Below are 15,320 nucleotides of genomic sequence, written 5' to 3'. Positions count from 1 at the left end.
TTGTAACATTTTATCATCATTTATAAAGAAAAGTTAAAAATGATGTTTAATTAACTTTTTAATGCTTTTATATTTAAGCTCATTATAAATATAGTGTAATATAATTAGTTAAATATTATTTTAGATATTAAAAATCAAAATGAATGATCCAGCACCAAAAGCCTTTATTATTATTATTATTATAATAATAATAATAATAATAATAACTATTATTATTATTATTATTATTATTATTTTGTCTCTTCTTTTTTTTTTTTATGGAACATGTTGCCTCTTCTCGGACATTACAAAACGATAATCCATTTTTTCGGTTGAAAAATCACTTTTTATGTTTTTCCAATATCTTAAAAAAAGTAAGAAAAGATCTATTAATGTCATGGAGGGGAGTGGTTCAGAGAGTGACAGTAAATTTAATTTATGTGTTTAAATTAGTAATTTTAAATTTTTGTATTTAAATTTTAATTTTTTTGTGAAATGAAAACAATGTAACATAATTAAAAACATAGATTTAAATACATAAAATAAGCATGTCCTTAATCAAAATACCAATATTGGCTTGGAGGTGGGACTGACCAACTATACGATTGTCTCGGATGAGACCATTTATAATGTAAATGTTAATGTCAATTATATATTTAGCATAAAAAAATATGATATAATATGTTAGTTTTATTTTTACTTCAGTCTATAATACTATTTGAAATGTTAAATTTTTATTTTTTATTTGATTAATAATCGTTAAGTTTTAAAAGTTATAAAAGTAAAATTATATTTGTAAAATAATTAAAAATTATAATAATTATAATAATTACATAAAAATAAATAATTTAATTAATAATAATTAAATACCAATTTTTTATATATAATACTTAACAAAAAAATTATCATAACAAATAACGTCACATTAATTATAGCAGTGGATATGTTTTAAGCTTGGCAGAGGAATTCAACTTGCTACTCGGTTAGTGCCAAAAAGCCAACGGTCCCGAGAATTATGGGAGCATACTTTTTTGATTGCATGACAAAAAAGTCCTTCAACTATTTGCTTTTTGACTTTATGCCACCACTTTTTTTTATATATCAAAATTAAAATTAATCCAGCATTTTGTATACGATAATGATTGGGTAAGGAGGGTTTTAGTTCAAAACTAAGCGAAATGAGTTTAGAATTAGTTTTAAAATGATTTTATTTTTTATATGAAAATAAGAATAAAAATATTTTTAATCTCAAATAAAAATTATTTTTAAAAATGTGTTTAGTAATTTTATTAACAGATTATTTTCAGTGTAAAAAAATCTATTAATGTCTCTTTTTCTCTCTCTGCTCGAGAAAAGAAAAAAAACGAAAACAAAAAATGAAAAATGACTAAAAGTTTTTTTTTTCATTTCTCTCATATTTTACACTAAACTAAAAAATCATTTTCATTTCTATTTTTTATTTTTATTGCGTTAAACGTTGTTTTAAAAACGTTTTCATTTTTTCTTTCTTAAAAAACGTGAAAAATAAAAACAGATTCAATTTCAAACACGGCATTAAATTATGATCACTGCACCACATCCTTTAGATAGAAATAAAAATGAATGATCATCAAATAAAGTGTTATTCCACTCTGTGGTATTGGTGTTTGTATCTATTGCAAGTGCTCGTGCATTGCTTACATTTTTTTTATGATAATTTAAAATTTCTCCTAGCATTAACTCTGATGCGAAAAATTCGCAACCCATAGAATCATTGTCAAGTAATAAATCTCAAAAGTACGATTATCATCCCATAAGAGTTGATGATATTAACTACTAAAATTGTGTTAACTCTAATTTTATTTGAATAAATAAAAAAAGATAAGATTTTAATAAAAATTAAAAATAAACAATTAAACTAAAATGGAAGAAATTATCAATAGAAGGAAATTCAATAATAGCAAACTCTAGGGTATTTGATTTCTCCAAACTATTCTATTTTGAATCATCTATCTAATCAGAGTCAAATTATACTCTTAGTTAACAGTCAAAAATTCTAAAATTATTTGATCCTCCCTTTTGAGTTACACCAAAAATATCTTAATTGCTAACCCACTATATTCTTATGTAAATTACAAAAATCAAGCAGTCATTAAGTTTCATCGATTTTCATAAAGCGACCACATAAACTGTTGGTTTCTAAAACGATTTCGGATGCGGAAGTGAATAGGTGAGAATCGTATATAACAAAAAATTTTATAAAACCTTTGAACACTCTATAAAATATATTAATTACGATCATATTAATTTATAAATGTATATTTCTAGCGAACGATTAGGCGGATAACTTAAATTCTTTAACCTCGAATAATCCTTGCTCCAAGCTTTTAGAAAACCTAAATATTCCTCTTATAGTTCTTGAAATCTGCAAGACCTAGAGTATGAGCTCTAATATAGAACTATCAAACTTGATCACTCGTAAATTTATCTTCCACCACTATCAATGCGTATGTGATAGAACCGGAAATTAGAAAAACTTTTCTTCTCTTTTATCTCTCTTTAAAATTCGGCCGCTATAGGAAAATAGAGAGCAAAATTGTGTTCTCTAATTTTTTATTGTCTCTTATTTATAGAATCCTAAGATAATTCTTTGCTTTATCTTAAAGTCAAAGTAATAGATAATTGGTTATCCCTTTATTTTAAATATCATTTAAAATATAGTTTGCCAATAATTTTAGAAGCAATATTTCTCTCTCTCCTTATCTACACTGGTCAGCCACACCACAGGAGAATCTCCCCTATGGTTGACGCATATCTCTGCTAGGAGAAGGAGATAAATTTCTCATTTTATCTAGTTTTCAATTTTAACTCAAATTCAAATCAAAATAAAGTCAAATTTCATTTCATTTTGAATTTAATTAAAAAACTTGTCAAACAAGTAAACCAGATATCATGGAGAGAAAGTAACTGAATCTCAATAGGATTCACCATGTATCACAACATGTGGCATTCTATGGTCTCACCACAGTGTGTTCTAAAATTAATTTAATTTAAATACTCACATTATTTATTCCAAGTGATATTAAATCCCAATAATTCACCTTGTCTCGCAAATATTATAAGGATGATGCGGAACTCATAGACCTATAATTATAAACTACAATAAAATTAATAATTAATTAAACTCTTCAATTAATTAATTAATTCTATTAATTTCAAAAATTACTCAACTAAAAACTTGGAATTGAACTCTCGAAATTATAGACATAATTTACTTCGAAGAACTTGAAGTATCCATTTGATATAATCACTACATATAGATCAATCCTCCATAAATAATTCATAATTAGAGTTAGGTAAAATCCGTTAACCCTCTAATTACTTCTTTATCCTTGAAAACCATTGATTCTCTAATGAATAATATATTCATAAAATAAATTCATGAATACGAACTCGTTACATATTCAAGTACGTAATCAACCCTCAAGAGAATTATTTATCTACTTCTTCAAAGAAAAAAAGAATGGATTCTATCTCGTACATTAGCATTCATGGCTGTATATTTCATCATATTTCCAATATACAAAGAATAGAATTTAGAATCTCAAAATTCATACGGAGTAAGTCAAAAAACACAAATCCATAAATAGGAGTATGCTAATAACTCAGGACTAAGATTATTCTATATATAACCATCGGTAGACTCAAATTTGATTTTCTATACTTAACGGAAGTTATTAGAAAATTAAATTATATATGTGTCCCATTTCTATATAATCTCATTATGCATGATACACTCATTCAATATCCCACTATATTAATGATGCATATAACATCATTCCATCCTTAATGAAAATGTCGTGAATTAGTAATGTTTTAATTAAGGCCTCGTTCAGTTCTCTGATTTGAGTTTTCAATTTGAGTTGAGATGTGACTTTTTATGAGAGCTTTTTACAATAGCAAAAAAAGTTAGATATAATTTTTTTATGAGCACTTTTTACTGTAGCAAACTAGAATTGAAAACTCGAATATGATAACTGAACGAAGACTAAAGATTCTGTAACTTTAATTAAGTTCATTACGAACATATTTCGATTATTATCCTTAAATATTATTCTCTCGTATATAACAGTTTTACAATATTTAACGTTACAAAGATAATCGTAGAATTTTCAACGATATTCATAAAGTATTTAATAATATATTTGAAAAAACTATTTGATTAATTAAATAATGAATATATGTTTTACATCTCATGTTTTAAGGACATTATTCTTAACAATCTCACATTTCTTCTAAAGCAAGTGTGACATGTCCCTAATCCCTAATCTCTAATCCTTCTAGGTGTCTGTCAAAGACGTTTAGTGACAATGTCTTCGTGAACGTGAACAGATCTGCGAGGTTATTCTTCGATGCGATCTTCAGAACCGTTACATCGCCTGTATGATTATATCTTTGATTATGTAATATTTTCTCTCTATATGCTTTGCACTCTCGTGAATTCTTAGTTCTTTTGAATTAGCCACTTCTCTACTGTTATCATAGTACAGCTTAATTGGTTGATCTATAACGACTTCCAGATCAGTCAAAACTTACGGTGTCAGGTTGCTTCTTTTGTAGCTTTACAAGCTGCAACATTTTCAGCTTGCATGGTAGAGTCATCAATATACTTTTGCATTACACTTTCTCATACCACAACTCTCCCATTAAGAGTGAACATAAATCCGGTTGTCGACCGTCGACTATCCTTATTTAACTGAAAGTCAGAATCTGTGTATCCAGTGAGAGACATGTCTTTTTTAGAATATATTAGCATATAGTTTCTCGTTTTCTTAAGATATTTGAGAATGCATTTCACCGCAACCCAATGATCTAATCTTAAATTGAACTGATAGCGATTGACTACTCTCACTGCATAACAGATATCTGTTGAGAATGATGTCTTTAAAGCATGAGATGTAAATTTTAGATATTATTATTTGATTAATAGGTAAAAATTTCATTATTTATGTGCATGTATTATTATATACTTTATAAATATTATTGAAAATTCTACATTTATTTATGTGAGCTCATATATGATATATAAATGTTGTACACTAAAAAATAATATTTAAGGATGATTATCAAAATATGTCCGCAATAAATTTAATTAAAGTTTTAAAATATTATTACATGTCATTCTCATTAAAAATAGAACGAGTTTATCTCCATCGTCGAAATGGAGAGACAAGAAATTCCTTACTTCTCACAATTTAACCCTTAAAATATCATCATCTTACAGAAGTTAAATTTCTAATTCTAATTTAGCATTAAGTTGAATTTCTCTCTTTGCATTCGAAATTGTATTTCATGTCTCTCTCCTCCGTTTGCATTTCCAGCTCACAAAATTCACAATCAAATAGATGCTCCTTCTCGTAGCTTCCTTTTCTTTACTTTGTGTTCGGTCTTGTTTTGTTCTTCATTTGCTCGAAAGACCCGCCCCGTTATAAGTTTGTGTTATACTTGATCGTACTAATGGAAGAAGACATATGGAAGGAGGGTGAGTGTTGGTAAATTATGGTCCGTTTAGTTCGTTGATTCGAGTTTTTAATTTGAGTTAGGATGTGATTTTATATTAAAATTTTTTTACTGTAATAAAACAATTTGATGTGACTGTTTCAGATAGCTTTTTATTGTAACAAAACTCGAATCGGTAAAATGAACATGATCTTAGTTTGTGAACTGAGTTGTGATTTTGGGAATCAACTGAGTTCGTGTATTTAGGAAGTATCCGAGATTGTTAATCTCGATTTGTTTGGTTAGCCAGATCAATTGTGCCACACTCGAGAGATGCAAACGGAATTTTGGTGTTGGGTAGAACAAAGCAAAGAACTAGAATTCTTTCAATCCATCGCCTATAGAAACCTTTAACACGCCTCTTAAACTGGGAAAGCAGGTGCCACTTCTACTAATGTTGGGCATCAAAGTTTTTTATACAGTATTTTTTCTCACAAAAATTTAAATTTAAATTTTTTTATTGTAATATTTTTTTTACATAAATTTATTTTTTAATTCAAGTTTTTAATTCAAACGAGATAATAATTAAAATTTAAAGAGTAGACCCAAAAAGAGAGATATTATAAACCTAGTTTATTAATAGTCTTTCCTAGGACAAAATAGACCGCTTACATCTTACTTTTTAGACTAGGACATGTTAATTTTCTTTTGGAATTCCATGTCTTGCAAGGATTCTTTTATACTGTCGGAGGAATATTCTTAATACTGTGTTAGAAAATACGATAATTTGTAAAATTTTACATTAAAACTTGTAAATTTGAACGATATAATTGTAAAAGTTACGATAATTTGTGAAATTTCAATTTTACGATAATTTATGTTAGAATTTGTAAACTCAAACGATGCATCATAAAATTTAAAATTTTACTAATTATCATTTGAGTTTACAAGTTCTAACATAAAATTTAACAAATTATCTATCTCCCGGCACGTTGGAAAAAAGGACTCTGTCTTGCAATGGTTATGAATGGTACTTTGAATATGACATTAACTTACATATACCGATCACTAATAACCACTTAAACCGATTCAATCAATCTAATTTTGGTTGGAGTATAATGTTAATTGGATTGGATTAGATTAGATTAGATTTTGAAATTAGAAAACTAATTAGATTGAATCAGTTTGGAAATTAGTCGTAAGTTTTTAGAAATCCATTCAACCAATGTTGATGAAATTGTAATTAAAAAATAATGTCTCCTCTTGTGAGAAGGATGTGCGTAAACCATTTGAACGAAAAAAAAAAAAGAAAAGAAAAAAGGCGCTCTGTCTCTAAAACTGTTTCTCCTTTTTCTTTCTAAGTTTCTTTGCCAACCTTTTCTCTCTGGCCGGAGGTTCGGTGCGTCGCCAAACCTCTGGCCATAAAAATCTTATCCTTGACCTCGCAGCGAGATGATCTATAAGGTGATGAGCTCCGTGTAACTAGAGGAGGTGACGTTTCGTCAACTCTGGCCAGTGAATGTATGAGTTTCTCCGTAGTTTTACAAGATCTTCAGAGGGTGTTTGCCGGCCGTGGACTCTGAAAACTCATAGAGGGAGTTGCATGTTCGTGGTGTTCACACCATCTCCAGCCATATCTCTCCTGTGTAGGTTGTGGATTTATGTATATATATTTTTTGTATTTTGTTCTTTATTTTGCTGTAATAATGGCAGTGGTTTCCCCATTATCCGGTGTGTTTCTCTAGCTAGAGGGTGGTTTTCCCATCTCTCTCACTCTGTGATGTTTTCTCACTCAGTTGGTTTCTCCACCGCTGCTAGTCTAAGGTATGTGTGTATGTTTAAGGTCCATTATAAAATTAATATTTGGCTCACTTTGAGTCGATTTTTTGTGGCCAAATGTTATAGAGCCACTTTTAAGACGTGCCCTCCCCATTATTGAATTAGGGATGCGGTTTTAATGTCTACTCTTATGAGTGATACCCATTTTTATAGCTTTGATATAATCATGTATTCTAATTCTTTGATGGCATTTTAATGACATTGTCATATTTACTTAAAAAAAAAAAAAGAATAAGAAGAAGATGGGCATAACCAGACTCCTTGGCTCTCTCTCTCACATTACTCATGAGGCTGCTTTCGATGAGGCCATCGCCTTCATTTCATAATGCTTTTCATTTTCAATTTTGGTCCTTACATCAAACTTCATCAATCCAACAACCTTACACGTGAAGAACACATACTCTTTACCTTAATTTTTTAATATCTAACTAATAAAGAGACTAAAACTGAAATAAAATAAAAATTAAGGGATCAAGAGACATTTTAAAAGTTCAGAATCAAAATGAAATCATTGATAAAACTCAAAAGACCATTCCTTCATGGAATTAACACTAAGAAAAAGCATATATCTTCCATAGGAAATTAGGTAAATGACCTTTTTTTTTTCCTAATCACATTTTCAGTAAACAGTCAAAATTTTTATTTTTTACAAAAAGAAATGAATTTTTTGTTTTATTTTTTTTTGTCAATAATTTGATATCAATTAACCAATTATAAACCAAATTAATCAATCATAGACTAAAGGTCATTAAAAAAAAGAAAAAAAAGTCATTTCTCTAATTTTACTAAGGTGATGTTTAGTTCATAAATTAAAATTATGAGATTATAATTATTTTTTATTTATGTATATTTTTTATGAGAAAAAATACTATAATGAATTATGAATCATGAACCATAATTTAAATCAAATATAAATCTTCTTACAAACGTGACGTAAATCTCAACAAATGGTTATTTACTCTCAAGACTCAAATCCCTTTCTTCCTTCTCTTGGGTACTGTTTGTCAGCCTAGTCCAGTCTAGACCAACGCGATTTCCTTTTTCTAAGAAGTAAATCCTTTCTCTCTAAAACCCTAGACTGAGATCCCCTATTGTAGTTTTACAATCCCATTTCTTCTTCTTTGTTTTTTTTTTTAATTTTTTTTTGTTCACCAGATCGACCTTTCTTCTTCTGATGCTAATTAGCTCTACTTTCTGCAGGACTTTAATCCCGATCAAGCAAAAATGTTTCTTACGAGGTCTAATTCTTGCATACGATTTCCCCCTAGCAAAATAATAATAATAATAATAAATTGGTGTTCTTTTTTTTTTTTTTTCATTTGTGAAGGACCGAGTATGACAGAGGAGTCAACACTTTTTCTCCTGAAGGTCGACTGTTTCAGGTCGAGTATGCTATTGAAGCCATTAAGGTATGTGATAATCCCAGTTTCTGAAGATGCAAATATTTTCTGGGAATTTTCTAGACGGAAAGAACAAATATGTTATCGTAGATGCACTTCTAGTTCGTAATTTAGGTTCAATGTTTTGTGTTCTTATATTATTTATTTTGCGTGTTCTGATATGTATCAATGTCAGATAAGAACAAATATTTTCTGGGAATTTTGTAAATGGGAAGAAAAAATATGTACTGGTAGAGATGGTTACTAATACCAAGTTGTAGTTTTGACGTACAAAAATCCTCACACTTTCTATTTGTAATTTAGTTTTGTGTTTTTTACTCTTTTTTTTCCTTTGTTTTTTTGGTTTCTGGTTTACACCAATTTCAATTGTTTCTTTTATCTGGGTTTTAACAGTTTTATTGAAATTATACTACAGCTTGGTTCAACTGCAATTGGGTTGAAAACAAAAGAAGGTGTTGTGCTCGCAGTTGAGAAGCGAATTACCTCCCCTCTTCTGGTATGTGCATTTGGAATTTGTTTTTCTTTTGGCATTTATCAAATTTTATTGATGATGTTTGAAGTATCAAAGGGAGAGGATCTTAGTTTTGTTCACTTTCAGGAACCTAGCAGCGTGGAGAAAGTTATGGAAATCGATGAGCATATAGGATGCGCCATGAGTGGATTGATTGCTGATGCTCGTACACTCGTTGAACACGCACGAGTCGAAACTCAGGTCATTTTCTTCTTGTAATGAATTAGAATGTAGCAAAGTCATGGCCTCTGGTACTGATTTTTGAAGTTTTTAATCGTATTTTCAGAATCATAAGTTCTCCTATGGTGAGCCAATGACTGTAGAGTCCACAACGCAGGCTCTTTGTGATCTGGCCCTACGATTTGGCGAGGGTGATGAAGAATCCATGGTATTAAACTAATCTAGTAATCAATTATATTTTCCTTATCTTTATATATTTTTTTCCTGTTTGTTTGTTTATGATATTTAGACAACTTATTGAGATTAGCTTACTATGGCTGAACTTTTTGAAGCCTTTTTAATGTCTATTGTTGAGTATGGTTGCAATCTAGTAAGCTCACATTCCTCCTTTGAGCTTAAGCGTAAGTTCTATTGGTGTTCATGTTGGAGAACATCTGTTCTGTTCCTAGTTTACTTGATTTAGGTATTCAACAATCATTTAGGCCCGCTCTCTTCGTAGGCTTCGTAGGTTTGAATAGAAATTCAAATTCTTGTGACGGAAAATAGTGTAGTAAAAAGGTTTGAATTGTGGTTCAAACCTATGAAAAGAACGGGCCCTTAAACATTTCTTTTTGTGGGTTTTTTTTTCTTGTATGGTGTATAATTTTTGTTTCTTTGTTTTTTTTTTTTTTTTTGGTTGATAAGAAATGAACTTTCTGTAATAATGAAAAGAAAGTACACCAGAGGACAAGAGGTCCTCACACGAACAATTAAAAACGAAAATCATTAGAACAGCAAGAAAAAAAAAGCTACTACAAGGGAAGTATAGCTATGACAATATGGATTCCCATCCCCTTGAGAGATCAGAGAATGAAAAGGCTTCAAATTCTATATCTTGCGAAGTCCGCAAAGCAACCCTGTAAACTATGCGATCCCAGACACTTCTAACATCTTCCTCAACTTCATTAAATATACAATTATTTCTTTCCAACCACAGAGCCCATAACGTGGCTACAGTTACTGTGTTCCATAACCATTTTGTTCTCTTATTCCTCCCAACCAATAAATCTATTCTTCACCCATCGGATCAGTAACACTTTTTGAAGACCCCATTGAGAACGAAACTCCCCAAGAATGTTAAACCCAATCTTCGAGGAAAATGAGCAGTGAAGAAGTAAATGATTTGATGTCTCGTTTTTGAACCTGCACAACACACAGCATCCCGGGGAAATATAGAGGAAAGGCTTCCTCTTGCGCAACAAGTCTTGAGTATTCAATTTACAAAAGGTGAGCAGCCAACCAAAAACCTGAATTTTCGTTTCCTATGAGATTTTCCAAGCAAAATGGTAAAGGTGAAAGGGAGAGATACTGGTTCTCAATTAAAGAATTAAAATGGGATTTACATGAGAGCAGACTCGAATCCTCCAACTCCTATACCCATCTATCCTCCAAACCGACGCTTACCACCACAAAATTATAACAGGTCCACCACCTCACCCAACTCCCTCTCACTAGGATTCCTTCTCAAATGAAAATTCCAAGAAATGTTACTACCATTACCAAGGTTATAGAAGGACGTAATCGATAGGTTGTGTAAGGGTTGACAATCCAAAGAGGTTTGGAAAAGGACAGAAAAGGGCTCTTGAATTTTTGTTAATTCAATAGCACTATCAGAAAAAAAAAAAAAATACAATTACACTTTCATTTTACGATGCCTTAGTTTATCATTTGAGAATACAGGGTGCGTCCAGCATGACCTATTTTATCGATAGTCCATAGATTTATTGACGGAAACCACAGGCTTACCAAGGACCGAAGGACATGTACTTCTAGTTCACAGTTATATCATAGGATCTGCAAGGGTTTATATATATATTTTTTATCAAGTTGCACAATCGTAATGGTCAGGTTTTCAGTTCTGGAACTTTGTAGTTGGGTTTTAGTCAAAATTTGTGCATATTTGTATATATATGCTACTTGTTTTCCCTGTAATAAGTACTTTTTCAATGGCATCCGTATCAAGTTCTTATGTCTATGCACTACCGTCTGTTGAGCTGTTTGCAGATATTTCGTAGCCTTCATAGGTCAAATGCTCTTTCTTTGAAGATCCTAAATGAATTTCCATTCTTCTATGCTTAAGAAAAATCTGGTGTCTGTATTATTTGATCTTGGAACCTTTCATATACACTTGCTAATCAATCATACTTTCGCATGCAGTCTCGACCATTTGGAGTATCTCTTTTGATTGCTGGTCATGATGAGAATGGCCCAAGCTTGTAAGTGTTGGTTTGTATTACAATTTTTTTTTTCTTTTTTTTGTCTTCTCCAGCAGTGCGTTCATGTTGTGAGCACTAATTTACTTACGGTGAACATTTGCATTGATCTGGAATGGGAAGCAGAATATGACCATATATGTTAAAATCTGATTGTAAAGCAATTTAAAATTAAGTTGTAAGCATTATTTGCCGAGGGATATTTTGAAGTTTTGAAGTTTTTCAAGTTTCAATCAAAATCATAGGCTAAGCCTTTCATTCTGATCTAGGCCAGGATTATGCCCACAAGGCATGAAGTCAATCATTTTGAATTTTTTCGTCTTGAATAAGACGGGAAGAATTGAAAACCAAGAAAACATGTTCTTATATTTCTTAACTGCAAGGCGTGTGCTTTCTTTTTTGAAGTGTTAAGAGTTTGTCACACTCTCTCTCTCTTTAATTTTACTTTTTTCTAAACTAAAACTTGTAACTGCAGATACCATACGGATCCATCTGGCACGTTTTGGCAATGCAATGCAAAAGCTATAGGGTCAGGGTCTGAAGGAGCAGACAGCTCTCTGCAAGAACAATACAACAAGGTACCTTTGTTTCTAAATACTGTGTCAATACTGTGCAGTGCATTCTTCTTACGTTAAAGGGATATTATCATATTGGTACTTGGGGTTATTTATTTATTTTTTTGGTAATGCAATATCAATTTGCAACCTATCATATTTATATGTTTGTTTTGTTTTGTTTTTTTGTTTTTTTTTGGTGATGCAAAATATCTTTCATAGTTCAATTTTATGTCGATGATGCCTCGCTGCACAATTACAATACGAATTGATTGAATTGCCCTTGTATTTATCCCTCCCCAAGGTATTACTTGAGATAGCCATGCAATTTATTCAATTCATACTGTAAATGTAACCTAAAAATTGAGTCTTGGGTACTATTGTGATAATTTTGAAATTGGAAGGTGCTGATTTGATATTTCCCATGGTCAAGAGTCCTTTGTGATTTGAGAGGGAAAGAAACACGGGACTATTGTGATCTACCATGGTCAGTAGTGGTTTTTTTTTATTTTTTATTTTTATTTTTTTTTATCTGGTTTAGTTGTACATGTCTTTCTATAAACTTACCAACACGAAATAGGGAAAAAAAAAAAAAGGATGGGAAAAAAAGGAGTTTGATGGAGGTAAATACTTTTCTTTTTTTTTTTCCCCCTTCGCTAAAGAAAGTTGTAAGTAAATAGTTTTAAGAAAAAGAACCGCAACACTAATTTGGTTAGCGGAAACATATGAATGGAGGAAAGGGAAACACTCCATACTTTTTTCATCAATGATAAGTAGCACAACTAATGTCTTACATTGATAGAATTGTTGTTTATATAGTCTCGAGATCGAATATATCCTGCAGAAGCAAGATACACAGTTTCAACTTTGTCCCGCTTCCTGAAGTGAATTGCCAAAGTAGCTGATGATATTGATTAATATCTTATTTTTGCAGGATTTAACTCTGAAGGAAGCTGAGGCTATTGCTCTTTCTATTCTGAAGCAAGTTATGGAAGAGAAGGTGAATCATCTCTGGCACCAACTCCATCAGTTCCTTTTTCGCTTTTGTTTCACTACCGTATCCAGATTGATCGAGCTCTTTCTTTGTTAAAACTGAGATTGATTATGTTGGTCTCGTTGCAGGTCACTCCGAACAATGTCGACATCGCAAAGGTGGCTCCAACATATCATTTGTACACTCCATCTGAGGTGGAAGCTGTTATTAGTCGCCTATAAGTCCACATTACCATAATTGAGAAATTTTCATGTCAAAGCCATACTTAGCTTTGCTTTTATAAACTACTGGGGGTTATGATTTCCATTTGTTTCTGATTGCATATCGGGTTCAACTTAAAGAGCTGATAACTTGTGATGGAATGTGGATTTCTGAAATGCTTTTAACTTTTTGGATAGTTGGACAATCATATCTTCCGGTAAGAACAAAAGCTTCTTTTCGCATTTGGAAAGTAGTTTTATGCCTTCAAAATTTTATCACTTGTAGGCTTTGAAGCTCGTTTAGGCATAGTGAAAAAAAAAAAAAATTTGGGGCGTGTTTGGAACTCGTTCCAAAATGATTTTATTTTTTGTATGAAAATGAAAGTGAAAACATTTTCAATCTTAAACATAAATAATTTTTGAAAATGCGTTTAGTAGTTTTATCAAGAGATTATTTTTTAGTGTAAAAAAACCTATTAATGTTTCTCTTTCTTTTTCTGCTCGGGAGAGGAGAAAATGAAAATAAAAAATGAAAAACGATTAAAAGTCATTTTTCATTTATCTCTCATTTTATACTAAACTAAAAAATTATTTTCATTTCTATTTTTTATCTTTATTACACCAAACGCCGTTTTAAAATCGTTTTTATTTTTTCGTTCTTAAAAAATGTAAAAAATAAAAACGGGATCAATTCTAAACACGGTCTTGGTCTTTCATTTCTTGGTTGAATCTTTTTGCTAAAGTATTTCTTAGTTGACTTAGTTCGACTCAGTGGCATTGGGGGATTAGGTGGAGTGGGTAGAAGGGAGGCCTTTGTAAAAATAACCTAATAGAAAAGCTTTATTCATAAAATGACAATTTAAAAATTTTTATTTACAAAATGACTTTTTGAGAAGAAAGAAAAACGAAAAAAAAATCAGAACTTCACTCCACCCCACGGATCCACTACTTAGCTCGATCCGAATCGCCACGTTCTCGACCTTCTCGAGCCTCGACGTCGCGATCGTGAACGGCGCGATCAACGGCACGTTTAGAGCCCTGCTCTCCGCCTTCTGAGTGTTCACCATGCTCATCTCCATCAAGTGTTTGAACCCGAACCTTGCCGGCGTCGTCGCCAGGGTCATTCTCGGCGTGATTCTGGAGGTGGGTCTCGGCCTTTTGGGGATTTGGATGTGACAGAGGTGTTGAAGAGATTTTTTTAATGCAGAATCTTGAATTGTTTGGGCAATTAAAATTAAAAAGTCATTTTCCTAATTTTACTTTCTTACTCGGTTATTTTAGCCAAATTCTCAGTAGAAGGTTCAATCCCGTGTTGTATATAAAAAAAAAAAAAAATGCATGCGACCATTCTCCACAATCATAAGCCAGAGGCTACCTAATCATTTTTTTTTTTCCTCCGATGCTTATTGCTTACTTCATTCATGTTACTAACTTAGAGAGTTGTATATAGCCAAAAATTAATAAATAAATAAATAAATAAACAAATAGGAACATACATTTAGGAGTACCATTTGGACTTTAGTGAGAAAAAAAAAAAGAGAGACTACCATTTGGTGGTTGTAAGTAGGGGTGTGAAACAAACCATTTCAAACCAACAAAACTAAATTAAACCACACCAATTTCTATCTATATAATTTTCCTAAAATTATATATATATATTTCATATATCTATAACTTATCTATATTTGAAAAAAACCACTTTTATTCCAAAATTAAATGATTTTAACTTTAGAAGTTTGTATCATAACCGATATATACGAACTAACACTGCTTTCACGGTCTACTCTCAAGCCCTTTCCTCTGCACTCCTCTCATTCTCCACTCCACTGGGTTCTGTTTGTGATTCTCTCTAATGCCTTACTTCTTTGTTAACGTGAATGTAACCTATGTAATAATAAGTGTCTCTAATTTGTCTATATTTATTTTCTTTCAT

The 15,320-nt window shown here is 31.1% G+C and overlaps 1 protein-coding gene across 1 annotated transcript; it reads left to right on the top strand.

Moving 5' to 3' along the window:
- The first annotated feature begins 8,263 nt into the window (after positions 1–8,263).
- Positions 8,264–13,630, top strand: LOC21407463 (proteasome subunit alpha type-5). Its single transcript, XM_024166346.1, has 10 exons — positions 8,264–8,346; positions 8,497–8,534; positions 8,624–8,705; positions 9,112–9,192; positions 9,295–9,408; positions 9,494–9,595; positions 11,584–11,642; positions 12,115–12,217; positions 13,128–13,193; positions 13,316–13,630. Exons 2-10 carry the CDS (start codon positions 8,521–8,523, stop codon positions 13,406–13,408), a joined length of 714 nt encoding a protein of 237 aa, XP_024022114.1. The 5' UTR covers positions 8,264–8,346; positions 8,497–8,520; the 3' UTR covers positions 13,409–13,630.
- Positions 13,631–15,320: the final 1,690 nt, after the last annotated feature.

Source organism: Morus notabilis, unplaced genomic scaffold (assembly GCF_000414095.1).
Source record: "Morus notabilis unplaced genomic scaffold, ASM41409v2 Scaffold212, whole genome shotgun sequence".
Taxonomy (NCBI): domain Eukaryota; kingdom Viridiplantae; phylum Streptophyta; class Magnoliopsida; order Rosales; family Moraceae; genus Morus; species Morus notabilis.
This window is presented reverse-complemented; position numbering and strand designations above follow the sequence as displayed.